We start from the raw sequence: 22,811 nt of genomic DNA, 5'->3' as shown, positions 1-22,811 counted from the left end.
TTCTGTGTCCTTTTTCTGCAGACATGTATGACCAAGTGCTGAAGTTTGGCGCCTACATTGTGGACGGCCTGAGAGAGTATCATCAACCAGTGCTTATTTATATCCCACCGCAAGCAGAGCTGAGAGGAGGATCCTGGGCTGTGATTGATCCTACCATTAATCCTCGTCACATGGAGATGTACGCAGACCGAGAGAGCAGGTACGGCAGCTTTCTTCTCCCTCCATAACCACCTGCTTTGAGGCATAATTACCTGGCTGAGTGGGAGGCTTGCAGTTAAGAGTATGGCAGGGGTTGACCACTTTCCAGTTGTACCTAGTGTGTCAGAGGAGTTTGTTGTTTAGTGATCGCAGCTAGGATGCTTGGGGTATTTTCCTGACTGTGGCCATTCTGTACCAGCCTCTGTGAAGCTGCATTAACTAACCTTTGTAAAGCACAGTGAGATGTTGGTGCGCAGAATTTTCTTTGGTTCTGGTATTTGCACACACTGCTTCGTGCTTGGAAATGAGTGCCTTTGTATACGGTTTTGCAAATTAAATAAGTGTATAAATAAGTGTGCACTTTAAAATACCTGGGAATTGTACTATCTGTTGGGTAGGCAGTTGGGTAGTTTCACTTTTTTCTAAAATACAGCTTGCGTAAGTGAACTTCTAGTTACTGGTGGTTCAGTGAATAAAACTACAGACAAACTCTTGGAAGCAGGGGTTTTGAATAATATTTTAAAGAATCTCAAAAATATAAAGATACTGAATTATTTGGAGGGAAACAACAGCCCTGCTTGGGCTTATCTGTAGCAGATAGAAGCAGCTTGAACTAGAAGGACAGTATGCAATAGTCTTATCAGGGGAATTTTGCTTGAAATAGGCAGGAGGAGGAGGATGTAGCTATGAGTTTATGTTACAGAAATGAGCAGCAAAGCACTTCAAGTACTAGAGAAAACCTAACCAATGTTAGATTCCTGTTTTTAATGCATTTGATCCAGCCAGCCATGTGATATGAAAATAACCAGGCAAATGGGAAACAAACTAGCATCTGATGGTGAAAATAGCTTTATTTTGTCAGTGTGACCCCTCAGTACGCAGTTCTGTAGATGTGTCTGTGTGATCTCCTCGCAGAAGTGGGGGCAGCTGAAACAGATCTTCGAGCTTTCCTCTTCTCCCTAGTATCTTCTGCAGCTTCAGTGTCACATTTTGTTAGAGATGGACGAGCCTCCAGAGCTCTGCCTTTCCTGTAGGCTCTCAGCCTTAGACATTTTCCTCACCCACGTAACTAATTTGGTGCTGTGTGCCCCATGTTCTGATGCAGAAGACGTGGCATCATTTCAGTGTATGCCCAGGCTGCAGCTTGCCTGCTGCGTGGCATGTGGAAGGAGGACCCACCACCACCACTTCCCCCTGCCCCGGAGCAGCTGCCCAAGAATTTTGCCCTGCGAGATGGCAGCGACTGGGAGGGTGCCGTGATGGGGCCTGGATGGACATTGCCCTTCCCCTTCCCAGCTGAATTTTTGCTTCTGTCCCCACTCGAAAGCAGTGAGGCAGACAGCAGTGCTGTCTGTTGGACCCCAGGGTTTCCTGCGTAACCAGCCTTGGAACAAACGCTTTGTCTGGTCGGTGCTTCCTGGAAGTCGGAAGAGTTCTTGCTGTTCTTCTCCCACTTTGAAACATGGAGCCTGCTTGCTTCAGACAGTCGGGCACAATGCGAGCAGGACTTCGTCAAACTTCCTCCCCATGCGTTTTGTGAGATGCATGCAGGAGCAACAGCGCTTTATTCCCCCCCAGACACAGACACAGAGACAGAGACAGACAGACAGACACACACACACACACCCTCTGCCTTAGCTCCCTGGGCTGCCCAAAGCGTGAGCTTGCCCCTTTGACATCTCAAGCCCAGCTTCCCGCCCTGTAAGACATGAGGAAGGACAGGCTGTAGTTCGACGAGCTGCCGTTGGGCTCTGCTGGAGTTGATCTCCAGTAGCCAAGGAAAGAATTTGTTTTGCCAAATGTGTCATGATGTCCCCAAGTGCTGTTACGGATTTGTAATGACTCTCATTGCTCTCGCTGTCCCATAACCTTCAGCACTGACCTTCCTCTTCTTCTCTTACTCCCACCTTCACCGTTAAAGCCTGAAGGGATTTTATTTACCGAGCCTAAGTTTCAAATCACACGTTCCTCTATCTTTGGCCTGGGAAGTGGGCAGGATCTCTAATGAAAATGGTTGGTTAATTGGTTTGTTTCATAAAGCTTGCAACCGTTTGAAAGGGCTCTTGGGTCACGGCTTGAAAGAGCCTGCCTAAGGTATTGCTTGCACCAGCCTGTATTACCTGTATTAGTGGATAGACATGTTTCTGTGAAGCCTCATGTGCATTTATGGCATTGGATAAATAATAGCTAAGAATCTTTCTTTTTTGTTCTTTCTCTTTGTTTTGTCTCCCTCCCTCCACCCCTTTTCTCTTCTCTTCTTTTTTCTACATACTTTCTAGATAACATTGAACCATTCCATTTTGTGTTTCCCCTTGTCTGATGACCTGAAAGTGCCTTTCTTTTCTCTTTTCCCGTCACTGATCAGAGGAGGAATCCTGGAACCAGAGGGGACAGTAGAAATCAAATTCCGCAGGAAAGATCTGGTGAAGACAATGAGGCGAGTGGACCCCATCTACATGCATCTGGCGGAGCGACTAGGTATGTCTGCACTTGGGTGCTGGCGGATCAATGATCCGTTCAGCTGATAGCTAATGAATGTGTTTATAGACCTTAAAAATGGGCACTGAGGCATTTTATCAAATGCATGATAATTTTTATTTACTGTCATCTAAGCTGGGAAGAAAACCAGATGAGACAAGCTGCATGTATGTATGTGTGAGAGATGATACCCATGTGCGTAGAGCATACCCAGTGTGTGTGTAATGTATGGAGCGTCTTTTTGAACCAATTATTTTTCTTCTTTTAAGTTGATTCAGCCTTACAACAGACACTCCCCACAGCTGCTTAACCCTGATTTCCTTCTCAGCAATTGCCTAGATCCCTAAAACCTCCTGGGCCAAACCGTTAGCTGGTGTCAGCTGGCATAACTAAGGTTTTGGTCAAAGATGTTTTGGGCAGCTGGGCTGTCACTGTGTGTCTGAGACAGTTTTGGGTAATGATATCTGTCTGCTCTGCATTTCCAACAGGATAAAATATTCTTCGCCTCCTCCCTAAACCATGGGGCGATTTGCAGTGCTCAGTGGCTAATGTGTCACTGCATGTGTCGTATTACTACTGCACTTTTTGTTCCAAGTGATCCCAAAGCCTGCTATGCACCCAGTAAACTGAAAGACAGAGTATTCAGCAAAATGCACTTAGTATCTGGTATGTACTCTCTCAGGGGAATAGACTCTTTAAATAGTTCTTTATCAGCTCTTACTCTAAGAGTATAATCATACAGAGCCTCTTTCTACCTCCAGAATGGACCACATTTTAGTAGCAGAGGAAGCACACTCTGTGGGTGTAGTTTGAATTTATAAAGCCTTTTGGGATGCTTCAGGAGAAAAAGTGCTCTGCAAATGACTGATAAGTTGAGGCTATTGCTGCAGTTGCATTTTGTTATTTGGCTTTTTTTTTAATTTATGGCAGTGCAACAATTTCTACAGAAAACAACCATTCCAGCACACCTTTGGAAGAGAGCAGTAACTGGAAAGGGTGCAGCGAATGTTAAGCATCAGACTGCTGGCTGAAAGTCAGGTTCTTACTGATGTCTCTGATGGCATCCATGATTTTTTGTCTTTTTTTTAATGGTAGTTTTTTAAAAATCTCTGTTTTCTCTCACTGCACGGATATATTTCTGAGTTCGGATCTTGCTTGTGTGCATTACGTGTTACTGCATCAGAAAAAGAGGACAGAAATATCCAGTGGGATATGTTATTCTGTTTGCCTGTTTCTGAAAACAAATTTTAATGTTTGTAGGTGTAGCAAGGAAGTTCTTTTCACAGAAAAATTAACTTTGGCCTATGTTAGACATGGCAGCGTCCCTTTGGAAGCAAACCGATAGCCTGACTACACCAAGTCATGGAGACCCAGGGCAGCGTCCCAGTAAATGTGCTCTCCAGTTGTTTTGCGCTCCACAGTTTAAAGGCTGCAGTGTAATTCCCAACACCGTCAGGACTCGTAGCTACACCTCCTGGAGGTGTTTTTCTGGACCTCCGTGTGCTGCGCGGGAGAGCTGCCTCCCGGGTGCCGGAGTCCCAGAGGAAGGCGAAATCAGATGGGTGGTTAGGGAAGGCAATACGCTGAGCAGTCAGCATCGGTCCTGCAGATAAATGGCACTACTGCGGGAGCACCACTTCTCAGAGTATTTACCTTAGCCCAGCCAGAAAAAGCGCTGGCTCCTCTGACTTACAGACCAGCCTGCCGCCCCCGCAAAGCAACGGTGCCTTCTGGGAGGCGACTGCCGGATGCATCCATTTCCAAGAGCGGAGAGGCACCGGCTGCGGACAAAGAGGGCTGTTTGCTCGTTTAAATCCTGCAGCAGTGGAGGAAGGGGGAGCAGAGCAGCCCGGGCTTATTTATTGCCGTGTGGCCCCCGCGCAGGGTCTGCGGGCCGGTGTGAGCGCCGCGCGGCTGCCCGCCGCCCCTGCAGCCCCAGCGGCCGGCGTGTACCGGCCTCCCCAAAACCAGGGGCTGGCGGGGAGGAAGAGCAAGCAGATTTCTACTGACGGTCTCCAAATGCAAAGCCACGCTATGGGAGGAGGCGGGAGCTGTTCGGGGATTTTTTTCCCCCCCTCTTTCTCTACAGGGTAATTACTCCCCGCAAACTCCATACACTTTAATTAAAATGACTGCAACACCAGAGCAAGTCACTTACAACTGTACGTACAGAGAGCTCTAAAAGCTTCAGTGGCTGATAAGCATCTCACTTAGATGGCTCGTAATTGCTCCCAACATCGGGCGATCATTGCTGTTGTTTTGCCACTAATTCCGTGCCGTAGCAGGAAAGCCAAGATTGCAGGACACAGTGAATTGCATAATTTTTTTTTTTTTGCTGGTTTTCTTTCTGGCCAATTTAAAATTTGTCAAAGTCGGTCTTCTTCTGGATCACTGCCCTTTGATATTTCGCGCACTCCATTTGCCACAAACAAGCCGCAGGGCCGCAGTTCATGCTGACTCCAGCAGAAGCAGAGAAAGCTCCATTTATCTTACACTGCCTGCTGAATTCTTACTCATTAGCTGGGGGTTCACTGCCTCTCTTTAACCCCTGAGTGGCTGTCATCCCTCCCTGGAGCTGCTGAATAGCAGGGGAAAGGGAGATGTTGGCAAACATGTGCTGTGTGCGGAGGGGTGGGGAAACAGGGTGACTCGGTTTTCATTTGAGGCATCTTTAGACCCTGGTTTTGACTTGCAAGTGGGGAGCGTGAGAGCAGAGAAGGCTGGCAGATATCGAATAATTTGACATAAATCTGTTCATTATCAATTCTCTGGCACTATTGTTGAAATGTTTATTAGCCCCATGTTTTATTAAAATGTCACTCAGAGTTGTGCTATTACAGAGCAGCACACGGTGCAGAGCAGAGGGCACGGGAGAAAAGGATAACCCCTATCCTGCCCCACGAGCGTGTTCCCACACGGCATAGGTGTGCAGGGGGAGCGCTCATTACCCACAAATACGGGAACGATTCGGACTGCGAGCCTCGGGCCATAGTCGAGAAGAATATGGAGGTTCAATTTTATTCTATTTATTTACTACACTTAGAGTAAAACATTTAGGAGAGGAATAAAAATTAACTTTGTCATGCTGATTCAAGCATCAAGCATAAGAAGGTTATACATGTAATGTATCAGTTGTACAGTGTAATGCAAGCAAAGATTTGGTCCAGTTTTAATGAAAGAAATGGCAAAATGGCTCCAGTTAGAGCAAGATTGGATATTACATTTTCACATTTCTCCTATCAGGTATCTATCTCATAGTGAAAGGGAGGCATCTGTTGTTCATCTGATAGATTTTATGATAGTGTGAATATCGTCTTCGGCCGATCCTATGAAATAGTTGGCCCTGTGCTAGCATGTGTCTTTTTTTATGATTATATACCCATTCTGCATGCGTGCATCTTTATTTATACATCGTGACACATCGTACAAGGTGTGGGAGAAGGGGGTACTGCTCTGCAAGCGCGGCAGCACCCTGGCAGGCGATGGACTCACAAACACAGACGCTGTGAAGTGCCCTCAACTTTCCACAGATAAAATTACAGATCAGTCCACGCTGCTGGCTCTTGACTTCCTTCTCATTTTAACCGGCTAAAGAGCGTGCAAAACATTTCTGGAGTTTCCAAATAATGAGCACCCCAGTGCTGAACCAGCGAGCCCACGTTAGCGCCGCGGTCCCTCCGCGCACGTGAAACCGCGGGGTGCGATGGCAGCAGCAAACTCGCAGGTCCCTCTCGCGCCGGCAGCGCCAGGCCGTGGTGGCTCTGCCGCGGTGGCCTGGGGACGGCTCTGGCGTGGCGTTTTCTTGAGTGGCTGAAAACTTCCGCCCTGTGGCCTGTCTCATTCCAAGCTTTTGCCTGGAAAGTTTGATTACAGTTCAAAAGTCTAGTAATTATTGTCTGGGTTTTTTTTGTTCTGTGCTGTAATTAATCAAAACGCCAGCTGTTTTCTTGAGCAACAGCTAAGAAAAATGTTGCTATTGAGATTGCATCTCCCGTGAAGTGTTAACAGGACAGATGCAGTCAGTGGAGTTGTAACTTTTTGTCTTTTTAGGTAATGCTGATTTTCAGGAACTGCTTCTGTATGCAAGTGCTGCTGCATTTGAATTGTCGTTAATTCACAGTCATGAGTCTAGAAGAGCAAGTACCGATTCCCGTCAGCTCCTTCATGACGATTGGCATCTCAGATTTTTCTCTCAGTAGGGTTGTAGATGATTCCCCCAAAATACCAATTTTTTGGAATTATGTACCTGCCACACTTTGCCCATTTGCTCCGATGCTGGTCTGAGGCCTGAGGAGCTGGAAAGGAGTAGTGGCACATCGGTCGATGCAGTTGTGCGATGATATTTCAAGCCCGTGTCATGGGCATGTGTGACCTTCACTGGTATTTCATGCTGCACCTTTATAACATAAATCCTACTGAATATGTAGTGAAGCAATTACAAGCAGTCTCATTTAAAGAAACATGCAACGACAATCAAAAAATGCCTGTCTCTCTAGGGACGTGAACGGCTCTGAGTGACCTTCTTCGCCGCGCAGCTCACATGGGAGATCTGTTGACTGGGCAGCCTGAACGGGGTTGCCATTCTTGCTGCCTTTGCTGCATTCCTGTCGGGCAAGGGCTTTATGAAAGGTAGATGAAGAGAAGGTGAGATTCAGGTAGAAAGATTTTTTTTGTTCCAGGTGTGGAAATTAGATGGGACAGTCATAACCAGGGATAAAGTTGACATCTCATCGTGCTGTTGGATGCAGAGTGGCTGCTGTACTGCTGTGGAGTTTGTTTCCCTAGGACCTGCTCAGCACAGGCTGCAGTGTGGTTTCAGTGCTTTGCTGAAAAGAATGGCCTTAATGTTCTTTTTTTAGTGTTTTCTGGGGGAAAAAAATCCCTAAATTTGCCTATAATAATTGTAACATTGAGACAATCCAGGAAGACACCCGTTTCTGTTACTTGCAGCGAAGACCTTAATGCTCCTTTGCAGGCTGGACAGATAGCTACTATTTATGCTGTAAAAGTCATCTTTACAAATCAGAGGTGCGGGTTGATTTGCCGGAGCAGCTGAGGTCTGGGCTGAGGCACTGCAGAAAAGGTTCCTCCCTGGCTTCCGGAGTGATCTGGGGTGAACAAGGGCCAGGAGGGTCCCGGGAGGCCCCAGTGCATCTGCGGGGAGCCCCCCGCGGGGCTGGGCATGCCGAGCCCGCTCCCAGGACCTCGGGTGGTGGGCTTTTGCCCAAACCCCGGGGAGTTTGTTGAAGGAAGAGGCAAGAAAATGAGCGAGTAAATGCTCCGCCATGCTGAGGCTGTGCGCTGAGGGCGAGGGAGAAAATCCCACATTTTAACAGCTTAGAAACCATAAACCATCAAATTGATTCAGAAGCTGCCTGGCTTTCTGCAATCAGAGGGAACCTACAATAACATTTCTTGAAGTCATTTTGTCTAACCTGTTAAACTGGTCATATTTAAAAAAAGCACTTTGCTACTAAATGTTATGGGAAGCCGTGATTCATGGTGCTGCTGAGCCATTTCCGTCTGGCAGGAACTTTATTAAAGGCAGCCTGTGCCCTGACACCCGCACAGGTTGCAATCACGGCAGGACACCGCGCCTGCCGGTGCCTCGCTCCCCGCCGCGCGGGCAGCAGGGGAAGAGCTGGAGCGCGGCTGGCTCCTTCCAGAGAGGCTCGCCGTTTAATGGGGCACAAATCAAAATAGTTTAGATGTTGCTTCCTCTGCCATGATGCTTTCCCTTAACTTTGGGAGAGGAGTGTAAATTGATATTCAGCATCAGAGTGCTCTACAGGAGAAGGTTCTCGGTGGATTTATTGCCACAGCTTTTCCATTTGTCTGCGCGGGGAGGGCAACTTCTCTGAAGTCTTCTTCCCTGATCACCAGCTATAAAGCATGCACACGGATCCCTGGCGCAATAGCTAGGAGCAGCTTTGTGGACACGCGTCCTTTTCTGGGTGGTTAAAGGTCTCCTTTGGTTAACTGCAGTATTTGGCGTTTATTGCTTGGTGTCACTGAGGTGCTAAGGGCCGTACCAGAGCTTCGGGGCCTGTTACGGGCTGTAGGACATGGAGGAAAAGCCAGACTTGGAGGCTGGGATGGCAGCACGCCCAGCACGTGGCTCGGAGCCGGGAGGCCGTTGGGTCGCTCCGTGGAGAGGTGTGCATGGGCCAAAGGGCGCGACAGGGAGGACACCAGCTGCCAGCTCCCTCCAGGATACATTTGGGGAACATTTCGGGTTAAATTCATCTTATGTGTGGTTTAAAACTAATTTCTGTTGGTTTAATTGGGTGTGTTTGAGTGAAGTCTTTTAGCTTATGTGTTTCTACAGGTCGCAAAGCGTTTGGCTCTAGTGACCATCCTGGCAGGATGGTTTTATTCTGCAAGCGCTGCTTGCCCTCCCCGGTCACAGGGACAACGCCAGCCCTCACCGCCCCGGTGTCTGCAACGAGGACAGATCCCTTGCACGCTTGTTCATGAAGGATTTTGGTAGTGCGAAGGGCGTTTTGGCAAGACCCCTTCCCCCAGCAAAGGTGACGGATGTTGCTCTTTTGCCCTCAGAAGAGATTCACCGACCTCTTTTGGTATCCCCATCTTTAATACTTCCCCAGGGTAACTTTTCAACTTGATCAATACCAAAACTGCCTTAAACAAAAAAAGACAAACAAAAAAAGAAGAAAATACACCATAGAATGAAGAAGCCTTGGTGTATTTACCCCTGCAATTAGACATTACGGGTTGGGAAAGCAGGACTAAGACAGTTACCTGGTCTCCGCTGAGCGGTGCGGTGGCTGTGAGCGTACCAGCGCTATTTATAGATGCAAACATGCTTGGCGACTGCAGAGCAAACTGCAATCCAAGATAAATGCATCTCGTGGCTGTTAAAGTGCCCTGCATCCTCTGCAAAGTTAGGAAAGTCAGACTCTTCCTCTCCTTTTAAATTGTCGCCTTGCCTTCCCGCAGGCTCCACCTGCGTGCCAAAAACTGCCGCACGTTGCGTGTTTGCATTGTGATGTGGCCATTTCAGAGGGCTGCTGCTTTTGTCCCTCCATTGATTAGTAACTGATCCATACCTAGAGGTCTATAACGTTCCTATGATTTAAACTTTAACAGTTTCATTAACTATCTAGTACCTTTAGAGCAAAGGAATCCCATATTTTAACTCCCCTCTTCTTGCCAGTATAAGATTTGTGGAGGGAGACTTTTCTGCGAAATAAATAAAGCCCAAGCTTTCTGAAAAACCCTGAGGCCTCAAGATCTGACTAGAAAAGAAAGAAAACCATTCCAAGATATTTAATTGTACAGGGGGCTTACAGGATTGATCGAGAGCTTAGCTTTTTACAATAGTCCAGTGAATAAGAAATGCTCCTGACAAACGATCGATGATGGGATAATCACTCTTTATCCCCCCTCCTCATTGTTACCTTCTTTCTTTCAGGAGAACAGGGTTCAGAAGTCAAAAATCTTTATAGACGCTGCTTTTAAATTAAGCAGAAAATAGACATTGACATATTTGTTAATCTCACCTAAATCATTACTGGGCCTGGCTGGTTTGGCTGTACAACAAGAGCGTGGCAGATAGGCCAGAATACATGAGTGTTACTGGCTTAAGTGCATGCATTGCCATTTAAAACAGGGAGATATAGGAGCCTGGGAATTTAACATAGATAAATATATATAATTTTTAATTCTGAAGGTTATAAGAGTAGCTCCTCTTAATTAAAACCTTCTTAGCAGCATTTGGAAGGTTAGGCAACATTTATATTGGGAGACACACAAAAACATTCCTTCACTAGAAGGAATTGCTGTATAACTGACCCTGACTTTATGAAGTGTGTGTGGGTAATACTCAAACCCGGTCTGATTTGGAAGAGGAACTCGGGAAGGAAATAAAAGCATAGCTCGTGCAAAGCAGAAAAGAAAAGGGCCTGCATGCAAAACTGGAGGTGGGTCTGAGCCCAGGCTCCCGTGCCGTGGTGCTGTGAGTGATCTGCCGCGGTGCTGAGCCCAGCAGTGAGTCACCGTGCTCAGGCAGCCCTTAGGTCCGGCAGCCCTGGATCCAGTCCGGGAGCGTCAGCAGCAGATGCATTCGGAAAAAGCGTGAGCGTCATGCAAACACAGCACGGTGCTTTCCCGGCGTCTTGCAGCCCGGTGGTTCAGAGACTTCCTGAGAACAGATTAGTATCTGCATCTTTGTGCTGAGAAGTCCGCAACGGACTTTTCTTGCATGAATTTGTCTAATCCACTTGTACTTTTGGCATCCTGTGGCAACGATTTCCACCATTTGATTATGTATTATGTGAAAAAGCGTTCCCTGCTGCTGTTTTTTTCTTAAAGCTTCTGCCTGCTAATTTTATCTGTTTTCACTGAGAGGGACTTGGATTGCTTTGGCTCTTGGCTTCAATTCCAGAGCCTGCTTATTGTCAGGCTGGACAATATCTGCGGTGCTGCTGAGGACCCACATTGCTAAGCTGTCCTCCTCTGCCTCTCTGCAGCAATTGCCTTCCACATCACCCAGCCGGGAAGCGTGACAGTTTAACAATAGGTGTTGATGTAACAATAGATGTTGCATTTAATCCCATTGACATTCCTTCGCAAACAATAAAGATTAAAAACAAAAAAAGCTTGATGGTGCTCACATACCACAGAATGCAGTCATGATATTCAGGCTACAAGATAATAAGAAAGAATATTGTCCACTGGCTGAAGCATGGCTCCAGCTTTTGTTCCAGGTTCTCCCATTGACTTCTTATGTTAGTGGATAGCACAGCTCTTGGTTTTACATCTTGGCTTCCTCTCTGTGCACTGAAGATACAGTCCTGCTTCCACGTCTCCTAAGCGTATGGGTGGTTATATTAACATTTGAATGAAGGGTGCTGGAGGATAGTTGAATGTTATAATCTATGTGCTCAGAGCAAGACTTGTCCATGACCTGGCTTCAGCTTGCCAGCGACCTCGGCTTTAACGGGGGAGGTGGGGGGAAGGCAGCTGTCTCCAAGGCTGTGAACTTGCAGCCCGAGCGTCGCAGGCCCTGGTGTGGCTGGGAGGTTTACAAAATGCCACAGTTAGCAGAGTATCCAGTACCATGTAATTTGGCTGCGATTGCAATCTTTGCTTAAATTGAACCAAAATTGGCTCTAAATACCAGGCCTCTGCACAAGCACCTCTTGCACATGTGTTTTTAAGGCAGGGTGGGAGAAGCATCAACCTACCATGCTTGCCCCAAGCCTGGGCCAACTTTGACCTGGCGCAAATTACTGCAAGATCAGTGGGGAGTTGCCCTTACTTATGGTTGTGCGAACTGTGGCCTGCTACAGCTCTTTGCAGGAAGGGAGAAAAGGGGATTTAGGCTCTCGGTATTGTAAAGGGGCAGCTGCTCTTAGGAATTCATTTAACATGCCACTGTCTGGAGAGAAAAGAGGAAGGTCCTCTTTAGATCTTGATTGAAAATGAGTGTGGCTGAATCATGGTCACCGTTAGTCCCTTTTGAAAACTGTTGCCCCGTTAGTCAGCTTTGTAAGGACCATCTTGATCCTGCTGCTGGAAGTGGCAGGAGCCACTGCGGGTCTCAGCAGCGCTCTGTGAACGGCTGGCGTGTTTCTTGTCCGGCTCAGTCTAGTCCTGCTAGTTCCTTTCATGGGGTGACATTAATCAGAAATTGTTTTAATGAGTGTTTTTGTTTTAATCAAAGTTAATTTTATCTGAGCTCAATGTTTTAAGATAAATTAAAAATTATGAACTCCACAGAACATATTCTTGACACAGTTTTTCTCCTGTCCATCATGTTAGTCCATGTGCGAAACTAGTGTGTGTTGATCACTGGTAAACTGAATGCTCCGTGGGCATTTTTGGTGTCCCTGACGTAACTTGTATATTTTCCTTAATGAGACAGTGGTACTAACAGCTGCTAGTAGGAACCAGCCTGCAGGAAAACTTGCGATTGTGTGTGTGGTTTTACATTGTCCATGTTTCTGGCTAAATGAACTGCATGTTGGGACATTATTCTTTTTTAAGAGTAAGTCCAGTAAATCTGTCACTTAATTGATGGCTCAACTCACTGGCATTTAAGTGCAATACAGTTTCCATGGTAAAATCTCCTTTGGAGCTCTTGCTTGAGTATTGGTGGCAGGAAATCTAGGCTGGAATGATTGCATTTGACTCAAAACTGGGCTTGGCATTGCGTGGAGCTGATGGTCTGGCATTTGTCCTGGGCAAATGCAGTCAGGATTTTGCCCCTATGCAGTAACAGCAGAAACCCCCTTTCTCCCTCTGGAGTGTGTGGTGGTGCCCATCTTTCCTAACCACACCGAACAAGGGTGTGGGGGCTGCATCCTCAGCAACACATTTGCTGATTGACTCTGGCTGAATATGGCAGGTTTCTGACACGTAGCTGTGCCTGCTTGCAGGTACGCCTGAGCTAAGCCCTGCTGATCGAAAAGAGCTGGAGACCAAGCTGAAGGAACGGGAGGAATTCCTCGTTCCCATTTACCACCAGGTAGCCATGCAGTTTGCTGACTTGCACGACACGCCAGGCCGGATGCAGGAGAAGGGTGCCATTACTGTGAGTATGATGGATCTTTCCTCAGGGACGTTGTGGGAAGGCTTGGCATAGGTACACACACTGATCCCAGCCGAGAATTGGCAACCCCAAGGGGGACGCGTTACTGCTGGAGGCAGCAGGATCAAAGGAGCCTAGTGTCCTGTGGGGCTGCAGATAAACCTCTGGCCCAATAACTCTTGCCACGGCATTGAACCCTCTCCACACACCAGCTGTTTTCTGCCCCCTCGAATGCAAGAACATCATGGGTTTTGGCACCTTTATCTGATCTGTGTCCATTTGAGACCCCACGTTTTCTGGGCTTGGCCAGTAGCTGGTTAGTGACCACACTGAAAAATACTTTGCAATTTCCCCCCAAAGGGATGTCACAGTCTGCCTTGGTGGGAAGGGAAGGCAGTGCGAGCAGTGGGTCTGCAGCCCGCGGTGACCCTCAGTGATGGGAAGGGCTATAATGAGGTGATTGAAGCCTAGGCCTCATGTCAGAGTTTTAACCTCGGCTGATTAGTTGAAGACTTCTTTGGTTCCCTTTCCCCTTGAACGTTGGTTTCTTGGGCTGTGCTGCTCACCTGGGGAGCTGTCTCTCTCTGCAGGAGAGAGCAGGCTTCAGGGAGGCAAAGGAGGCCACACGTTGTGTCTGATGACTGAGTGGTGTGACAAGGTGGAAGTCTTCAAAGCTCAGAAATGGGAGTCTTTGCACTTCTCTCGTGCAAGCAACATAACTGAGTGTATGAGTGCACACTTTCCTCCATGAGCATGGTAAATGTTGTCCCTCACTCATTTCTCCTTCTCCGCTTAATGTCTTGGGCAGGACATTCTAGATTGGAAAACTTCCCGTACTTTCTTCTACTGGAGATTAAGACGTCTTCTGCTAGAAGATGTGGTCAAGAAGAAGATCCATGATGCCAATCCTGAGCTGACCGATGGGCAAATTCAGGCTATGCTGAGACGCTGGTTTGTGGAAGTCGAAGGGACAGTAAAGGTAAACGAAAAAGCAGTTTCACCAGGGCAGTTGTCTTTCCTGGGCTTCAGTTTAATGAGGTTCTCCCAAGAGGGAGTTGAGCTCTGCTTTTTAATTGTAATGTCAAAGGGCATTTTAGGTGACGAACAAGAACTTCTGGGCAATGTTCCTGGTCATGAGTAGCTTTATCGAGATACTTTTTATAGCAGGCCGGAAGAAAAAAATACTTGGGTTCAGTAGGTTTTTTCCAAGCATGTAGCACCATGGATATGAAAATCTGAGCACCTGAGAAAGGTGAACAGTTCTCTCAGTAGAGCAAGGGAGGGCAATCTGTGTGAAGAAGACTGCACAGAGGTGCTGCTGTCTGGCAGAAAGTTGCTGGCAGAATTGGCAGCAGAAATCCCAGGGGTCACAACACATGTTCTACACCAGCCCTGAATATCTCCATCTCCCTGTCTCTGCGCACAGCGTGCCTGAAATAGCTCTGCAGAGCTGCTATCGGTTACAGAGGCTGTTACGGGAGAGCTGTCCTAGCTGTGGGGACCCGTCCCAGAACATCCCTTGGGATCCTCTGTGATATGAAAGCAGGATTTTTTTTTTTAGTTATTATTTCACACTGAATAATGTCCTAAATTTTGCACTATCCCACTGACACTGAAAAGAGCAGGAGGTATGCGCTGCTTGTGCTCCAGATGTCATCTTGTCATCTTCTTGTCATCTGAAGATGTGCTCCAGATACACGTCTGGCGGATGTATAGCCAACCCATCACATCCAGCTGTCCTGCTGCTTGCAGAGGGGGCCGTGGCCCAAGCATGCTTCCTTCCTCTGGGCTGCCCTCATGTCTTGTCCCCTCCCCAGGATGATGGGGACAGATGACAAGTGCCTCGCCACCAGCGACTGTTGTCATGTTTCAGCCCGAGGGAGCCCCAACCACTCTTCCACCAAGCATCCCACCTCTCCCCAGCTGCAGAGTGCTGTGGTGCTGAGCGGAGTGGCACGCTTTGAAACGCAGGGTTACAAATTAACTGTAAGATTAACCACCATGGTTTGGGGGGAAGGGTGCCTTGGCACTATCCTCATCTGGTAGTTTAGCTGAGGATTTCTCTTTTTAATCGTGCTTGAATTCTGAGGCTGGCAATCTCTGAAGAACAATCGCTGGAGCTGCTCTTAGGTTGTTTTTGTTGCAATCCTCCAATCTGAGTTCTTTATTTTATTTTATTTTGTTTTTTAAGTCACAAACACTCAGGGGTTCCAGAAGCAGAAAGGGGGGGAAGTGTTCTCCGTAGGGCAGCAGCCTTTCCAAGGTAGTGTCTGAGTGTCTTTAAAAGCGGGCATCTCGTTAGCTAATACATTACACCAATCAAGGAGAGTTATCTTAAGCCACAATTAATCTGCTCCCTGGCATATGTTGATAGGAAAGCATCATGCTGTTTCTTAATTAAAAGCAAACGGATTAAAAATGATTAATAAGAGTATTAAATATTCTCCTAAACTAAAAGCTTTGGGATTCTTGGGTAAATCTGGCTTTACGCAGGTCTGCAACCATAAGGCAGCTACTGGGTTTTTTTCCCTTCCTTGAAATCTTCCTAAGTGCCCTACTTTGTATGCAGGGAGCATTTCTGTCATGTCTAGGGGCAGAAAAAAGGAGCAAAAACTAACAAGTTTAAAATAACAATGAGAAAAACCAATGAAATAAGCAAAATCTTAAGATTGAAATGACATCGCTGTTTTGAGACAATCATATACATAATGTTTAAGAAAAAAGGAATCCCAGTGTGAGCGCTGGGCTGTGATCTCAGCCTGGCACCAGTGTCGTGTGTCTTCCTTATGTAAGAGGATGCATCCTGCCTCGCTGACGGAAGCTGCCTGCGGGATCCCATGCCAAGAGGCTGCTTCTTGTCTGGCTGCCAGGAACACTGGCCTGGGCTTGAACCCGTTGATGTTAAAGTGCAGTGGGCAGGACTGATCCAAGGGGAGTGGAAAGGGTCTGCGCTCCCAGTTCCTCACTGCAGTGCTGGCTTTCACCCATGGGTGCAGCAGCACTTCTGTCAACACAGGGAAGGAGCATGGCCAAGCAGAGTAACCAGTTTTGTGTAGTGAGGTAGAGTTACGGTAGGGAGGGTATTTTACTGGCTTTATTGCCATTGCTCCAAGGGTTTCCAGGGTCTTTGCAAGCACCTTAGCCTCCCACCACTGAGGCTGATAGCCAAAAGGCTTTGCCTTCAGGTGCAAACATCCATAGCGTACTTCTGCCTCCCTCCCCTGCCGGCGCCTGGAATTTGCTCGGTGGAAGCCACGAGGGTCAGAGGCACTGGGGCTTCCCAGGTGGAGCAGTGGCTGCTCTGCTGCCCGTGGCTCACTGGCATCTGAGCCGCGCTGCTGTGACGGTGCCCTGCTCGGCGGGTAATCCAGCCCGGTCCCAGAGCCACCTATTAAATTACTGCGCTGAGCTCATTGTCATTCTGACTTTGACTTCGTTAGTGATAACAGAGAAGGATAGTGCACCTTTAAATGACGAGCTTTGTGTTTAATTACCCAAATAAAATGACATAAATATGAATGAGTGCTAATGGTGGTACTTGCTTTTCCGGAAACCATTAACAAAACGATTCTTAAATGATTTGTAAAGAAAATGAGAGGAGAAGAGAGGAGCGAGAAGGCTATTAGGCATCTAACACACTCCTGAATTATTATGTAGTCAACTACCTAGCAAATATCAGGCGAAATGATCTTTCAGGAGAAAAAAAGGGTTTTGTTGCCAAGGCTTTTCATGGATGTGGACACACCGACCTCCTCTGCTATGCGCACACCTGCGAATGGGTGGCAGGTTTCCAGGCTGGGTCGGGATCCTGTGCTTCCTGGGGGACACTGACACCAGGTCAGTCTTTAGGTGACAGGGACTCGTGGGTCCCATGACAAGAAGCCTCAGATCAGCTGCATCTCTGAGCACCCCTAAACTCGCCTCCGGAGCTGACGTATCTCACCAGAAGCTGGGCATCCAATCGCAGAAGGAAGCAGGGTTTTATCAGAGACAGTCAGCTTACATGCTTGTCCTTAGGGGCTGACGGGGATGACGGGCAGCGTGGCGTGCCCTTCCAGAACAGGCTCTCTGTAAGCCTAAGGTGGCTGAGAAGCTATTTGGAAGATGAGGTGTAAAGTTTGTTTTTCATTCCCTTGTCTCAGAAGACAGAAAAGGTGCATCTGGCCTTGAGGGATGATGACCTGTTAGAGCAACTGCTTCGGTGATAGCCACTGGAAGCAGCGGGTCTGCTGCCTCCGTAGTTCCCATTTAGTCATGTTTAAAGGGAAGACATGCAGAAGAAATCTATCATCCTTTGACTTTTGCTAATTGTTAGTTGGGTCTATAAAAGCCAAGCGCACTGGAAAAATCGCAGAGGGTGGTCGGCCAAATATTTTACCCAAGCTTGCCAATAATTGCTAGTTAAATTTGAGGAATGTCACCATGGGGAGTGGGATCGTGCAGCCGGTCAGTGGTGGCTCCATGAGACTTCGGGCACTGGGACTGTCTGGGTGACGCTGGCATCGCTTTGTTCGCAGGCATACCTATGGGACAGCAATAAGGACCTAGTGGAGTGGCTGGAAAAACAGCTCACGGAAGAAGAAGGCATTCGCTCCGTTGTGGATGAAAACATCAAATACATCTCAAGGGACTACATACTTAAACAGATACGGAGGTAAGCCAACTGTGGAGTCCCTGTAACAAGTCAGCGCAGGCAAACTACGACTCAGTCCCGTATATTAAGAGGCCCCGCAGGTTTCTGCTGCAGCTGGTTGTTGGGGCTCTGATAGCAGCACCGCTACTGTGGTGGGTCTCGGTGGTGTTCACACACTCCCAGGGCTCTGCGCTGCAGGGAGACAGTGACGGTGTAGACCAGGACCAGCCTTGGCACATCATGCTGGCTGGCCAGCGTCACCCCTGTGATGGCCCCTGCACCGGGCCTGGCTTGGTTTTGGCTTTCGTTGGTGCCTGACGAGAGGGAAACACTAGCAGCACCTGGGGATCTGTGGGCTGGCGGAAGGGGGATGTTTTCATCAATAAAAGGAGGAGCTTTTACTAAAGGCTCTACAGAGCAAGGATTTTGAGTTCAGTCTCTGATCTTGGCCATGTGCTCCTCCCCAGCTGAGGGAAGTAGAAGTCAGCTACGCTCTTGTTTTGCATGCATGTTTGCCTGGCAGACGCTTAAGGAATATGTGGAAATGCAGTCTCCTTTGGAAAGGCAAATACACGGGTAAATGCGGGGCTGCTGTGAAACGGCAATTTGTATAAAATCTGCATCTCACCTTTCTGCACAGTCTGTAGAGCTACTGTAAGTGCAGGTGCTTTGAGCAAAATTACAAGACAGCAGAGTGGAGAAGCTCTAATCCAGCAGCGTCTGAACCTCCCTGGCCATGCCTGTGCTTTCCTGAAGCAAGGGCTGTGAGGAGCCAGGGCACAGAAATGTCACTGCTGTTGTGCTTTTTCTCCTTTTGAGAAGGCTAATGGAAAATTACTATTCTGTGTGGGACCACTGATGTTTTAGAGAGCTGCATATTGTGTGAAGCAAGGAGAACGCAGATCCCTGAGCCGTGCTGCTGCTGTCGGTGGTGTGACCACACGTGGCCAGCACAGCCGTACGGCGTCCTTCCCTTGCGTGTCCCAGCCCGAGTCTGCTTGGGCAAGCTAGCTTTGTGCTCAGTATCATAAAATACCTGGTTCCTTCTGGTTGTTGTTTAGAACTATACCAAACACTCTCATCCTCTGCTTCCAAACGTATCCCCAAAATACTAAAACGTGTAGAAATGCCTTTTCCTCCTGCTTGTGAGCAGTATTGTTTGCGTGCATGCAGACATTCATCCGGCAGAGGCAGGTAAGCCACGTGAGCCAGACCCTTCGCTAGTCCTGAACAGATGTAATTTTGGTAATTTTTCTGCCTTGGACTGGAAGGTCCCTTAAAGCAGCTTTTCCTCCTGGGCGGGCAGGAGGAGGGCACCGAAGCTCCCACGGTTTGTGTCCGTCGTCTGGCTCTGCAGAGCGTCCCCCCAGCCCTGCCCTGGCTTCCTCAGCCAGCGCTGCAGCAGCCGGGCTCTGCGACCCCTGCAAAGGGAGGCGCGGGGCGCCGAGCAGCCCCCGAGCTGCTGCCGGGGCGCTCGCGGCCCAGCGGCTCCGGGCGCCGCCGCGGCTGGGGCCGCCGGGGGACTCAGCGCGGCTCTGCCGGCAGCAGATTGATGGGCGCGAGGCCCCTCCGCGGCCGCGCGCGCCGCTCGCGCTCACTTAACACAAGTGCCTGCCGCCTCGTCCGGTCGCGCTCTTAAAGACCCCATATTTCAGTCCCCCCTCACGGGCCTGAAGGGGAGCTGTCAGCCGCGCTCGGACGCGAGCGCCGGGGCTGCCGGCACTTAACTCTCGCCTCTTTGCAGCTTGGTCCAGGCCAATCCGGAGGTTGCCATGGATTCGATAGTGCACATGACCCAGCATATATCACCCACCCAGCGAGCGGAGATCGTGCGGATTCTCTCCACAATGGACTCGCCTTCTTCAACGTAAGAGCATCGATCTCCCGCGTGCTCCCCCTGCCCGGAACGGCGGAGGGATGGAAAGCAAGCGCAGAATTGCCCTTTGTCTGCTCGGCTGCGGCCGCTGTACCGAGACGGGGAGGCTCGGGGAAATGCTGCAAGAATGACATTTTTATTTTTTCAAATCAGACTGACCAGAGGAAGTGTGTTCTTTGGCCAGAGACACAAGGAAAATGTATAAACACAAGCGCCTGCGGAATCGAGTTACAGCTGTCTAACGGTACCTTATTTATTTAACAAAGCGTGACTGGACCAACGTGTCAGCTAGCTGCTGGGCTGCCGCCCGAAAGCACTACAGCCAGGCGATGAAGGGTACCCGCGTACCGTGAGGCCTGGGCACAGCAAAGCGGGGGCGCTTTCCCCGTACGCCCCTGCGTCCCTGCATCGGTCTCTTCTCACGCTCGGTCTGGTAGCGGCAGCCGACAAGTGCCAACGTCGCGGGCAGAGGAGGACGGGCTCTGCCTTCGAGGTGCGGGCGGGAACACCTTGCTCCCCCCCCCCGGATTCGGGGAGATCCTCTGGCGCGGTGTCTCGCCGATGCGTGGATGAGCGGAGCCTGCCCCTGAGCCAGCCCTCCTGTCTGTTGGCCGCTGGGGATTTGCGTTTCCGACACCTGCCTCGACCCTTGCGAGCGGACGGAAAGGAGCAGCGAAGCCCGCGAGGGCGGTGCGGTGTCCGCAGCCCGGGTGCGGGGAAGGCTGGTGCGGTGCCTGGTGTCGTTGTTCCCTGACAGCCGGCGAGGGGGGCAGGGGCAGGATTTCTGAACTAAAACCCAGCTCGTTTTGTGCCTCGTGTGTTGGGTTGCTTTAGAGCAGGTAAGCAGACGGTGAGAAGCCCTGCTAGGAGGAGGTAAACCAGGAGACCGCAGCGGACCCGTTTTAGCCATTTCTGCTCTTCCTCCCCGTTGATTTTGAGGGGCCGCTTCTGCCTCTGGCAGCCCTGGGGCGGCCCCGCTGTCGCACGTACTTCAGTTAAGTGCCGATTCCTCCCACGTGAACAGTGAACTGAAGCAGAAAGCAGATAAAACCTGCCAGGGCAAGGCAGGGGAAGGACAGTTTCACAGACACGGGTGGGGTTAGAATTGCACAAGGAGACCTCAGCGTAGCGCTGCTGAACGGAGCTTTTCCTGGTGCCCACCTCTCCCTCGTAGCTGTCGGAGAGGGGCCCTGCTGCCTCCCGCCGCCCGGCCCGCCCTGGCGTGCGGCTCGGGAAGGGGACGCGGTCGCTGTTCACGTGAGGAGACACGACTGTAGGAAAAGCTGGGTTTGCTAATGGCCTTCCCGAGCGCTGACTGGCATTTCCGCCCGTTCCGGTGGTTGCTCGTGGCGGTCTGTCAGGAACAGCGGCCTCTGATCGATGCCGGGCAGGTCGGCACGGAGCCAGCGTTGAGCCAGGCTGCCTCCGTGGAGGTGGTGGCAGCAGCGCAGAGGAGCACCACAAACACTGACCCCACGCCAGTCCTTGGCTTATTTCGGCACTTTCCATCTTCGTGGGCCTCCAGACCATAATAAGAGATCAGATAAGCAGGGGCTCTGGAGGGAAGCACCACCAAGCCAACCTTGTTTTTAAGAGCAAGTAGATACTGTTATGGAGCTCTGCAAAAGTAGCATTGGAGAACTTACCCCAACGATTGTCTTGAAAGTATTTCAGATTTTACTACTTCTCTTTTAGTATAGCTCCGTAACAGAAGGGATGTTTTTACAAGAAAATTCACTAACAACGGTGATGCCAGTGCCTCATAGCTGTACTGTTTCCTTCTGAAGGGCAACACATCCCTTTGGGCGCGTGGTGCCAGGGCTCTTGCAAAACCAAGGTGCAGCACTGTGAGTGCTCTCTTCTTCCGGAGACGAGCACCAGCGGGACACCTCTGCCCATGGTCAGTGGAGGTGCCTAGTCTGAGGAACTAGCTTTCTCTTAAGAACCCTAATTTGATTTAAAAGATTCTCTTTTCCACTAGAGTCCCTGAACAAACCCCGAAGATGCTTTTGCTTAGACCAGTCTGGGCTGCAACAGGACGCAAGGTCCAGACAGTCTCTGTCTCAGCAGGGAGGACCGACCGGGGGTGAGTGCGCACAAGCGGGTCCGACTGACAGATGCTCTCGGGACAGTGTCGTGAGCTCGCACTGCGCGGACATCCCACTGGGCTCCTCCACTGCTGCCACCAGGAACCAGGACTTCTATATCGCATTGCCATAAATCGGGCTCTTAAGGATGTCAGCAAGCGTTACGGGAGCCGCTCTATTTGCCGTGCTTGAGAGGGAGAGAGCTCTAGGTGCCAAAGTCGCCCTGGGGGTGTCCTGCTGCCTTCTGCTTCCAGCACGGCATGGCCGGGCACGTGCCAGGGGGATTTAGAGCAGGGCAGTGGCACCGGGTCAGGCTTGACTTAAATTTTGGGTAAAGTAGCTCCAACAAGAAGCCATTAGGTACCGCTGGAGCCGGAGTGACGTCTGGCACTAACGGTGAGAGCAGTGCAGGCATCTGGGTTTATGCGAGCGCTGAGGCCCCATGGGCCACGCGAGCCGATGCGGGACTGGGCAGGGGCGGAGGGGGCAGGCGCCGCGGAGGAACCCACGCGCGGTATGAGCAGCTCTCGCCGGTGCTGAAGTATTTCACTTACCTCAGTTTCTTTTAATAAAAAGAACCAATTCCAGCTGTCTGTTGCCGGGAGTGGAAATCTGTCGCCCCCTCGCCCCGAGCGGCCCTCGGGGCACTCTGCTTTTCCTGGAGGGAAGAGCGGGAATCGCGCCTGGGGCGTGGGAGGAGCTGCAGCCGTGGGACCCGCACGGGTGGCAGGTGCTGGCACCGAGCAGCCCCTTGCCCCGTTCTGCGCAGCTCGCGTGCCCCAGCCTCTGCCTGAGCCGACCATGAGCAATTCCCCTTCCTCCTCCTCCGTTTTATTTTCTTCTTTAACATTGCACTGACCGAAACGAGCAGAAAAAGGACAGCGCAGCCCCAGTGCCTGCTTTTGACGGTGCTGGAGGAACCTGCGTTAACTCTCTCCGCGGAGGTGTTTCGTGGGCAGGGGCTCCTGCCTGCTGAGCTGTTGC

At 49.8% G+C, this 22,811-nt stretch overlaps 1 protein-coding gene across 2 annotated transcripts in view; it reads left to right on the top strand.

The window, feature by feature from the left end:
* ACACA (acetyl-CoA carboxylase alpha) overlaps positions 1-22,414 on the top strand; it is a 149,858-nt gene extending 127,444 nt beyond the window's left edge. For both annotated transcript variants that reach the window (XM_067309653.1, XM_067309654.1), the window contains exons 51-56: positions 22-199; positions 2,564-2,676; positions 13,080-13,234; positions 14,040-14,210; positions 17,749-17,885; positions 19,609-22,414. In XM_067309653.1, coding sequence (XP_067165754.1) covers positions 22-199; positions 2,564-2,676; positions 13,080-13,234; positions 14,040-14,210; positions 17,749-17,885; positions 19,609-19,735 — 881 coding nt within the window. In that variant the 3' untranslated portion in view covers positions 19,736-22,414. The remainder of the gene's footprint in view (positions 1-21; positions 200-2,563; positions 2,677-13,079; positions 13,235-14,039; positions 14,211-17,748; positions 17,886-19,608) is intronic.
* The last annotated feature ends 397 nt before the right edge of the window (positions 22,415-22,811 follow it).

The sequence above is a fragment of the Apteryx mantelli genome, chromosome 22 (assembly GCF_036417845.1).
Source record: "Apteryx mantelli isolate bAptMan1 chromosome 22, bAptMan1.hap1, whole genome shotgun sequence".
NCBI lineage: Eukaryota > Metazoa > Chordata > Aves > Apterygiformes > Apterygidae > Apteryx > Apteryx mantelli.
The sequence above is the reverse complement of the archived record's forward strand: the minus strand, read 5'-3'. Positions and strand labels throughout refer to the sequence as shown.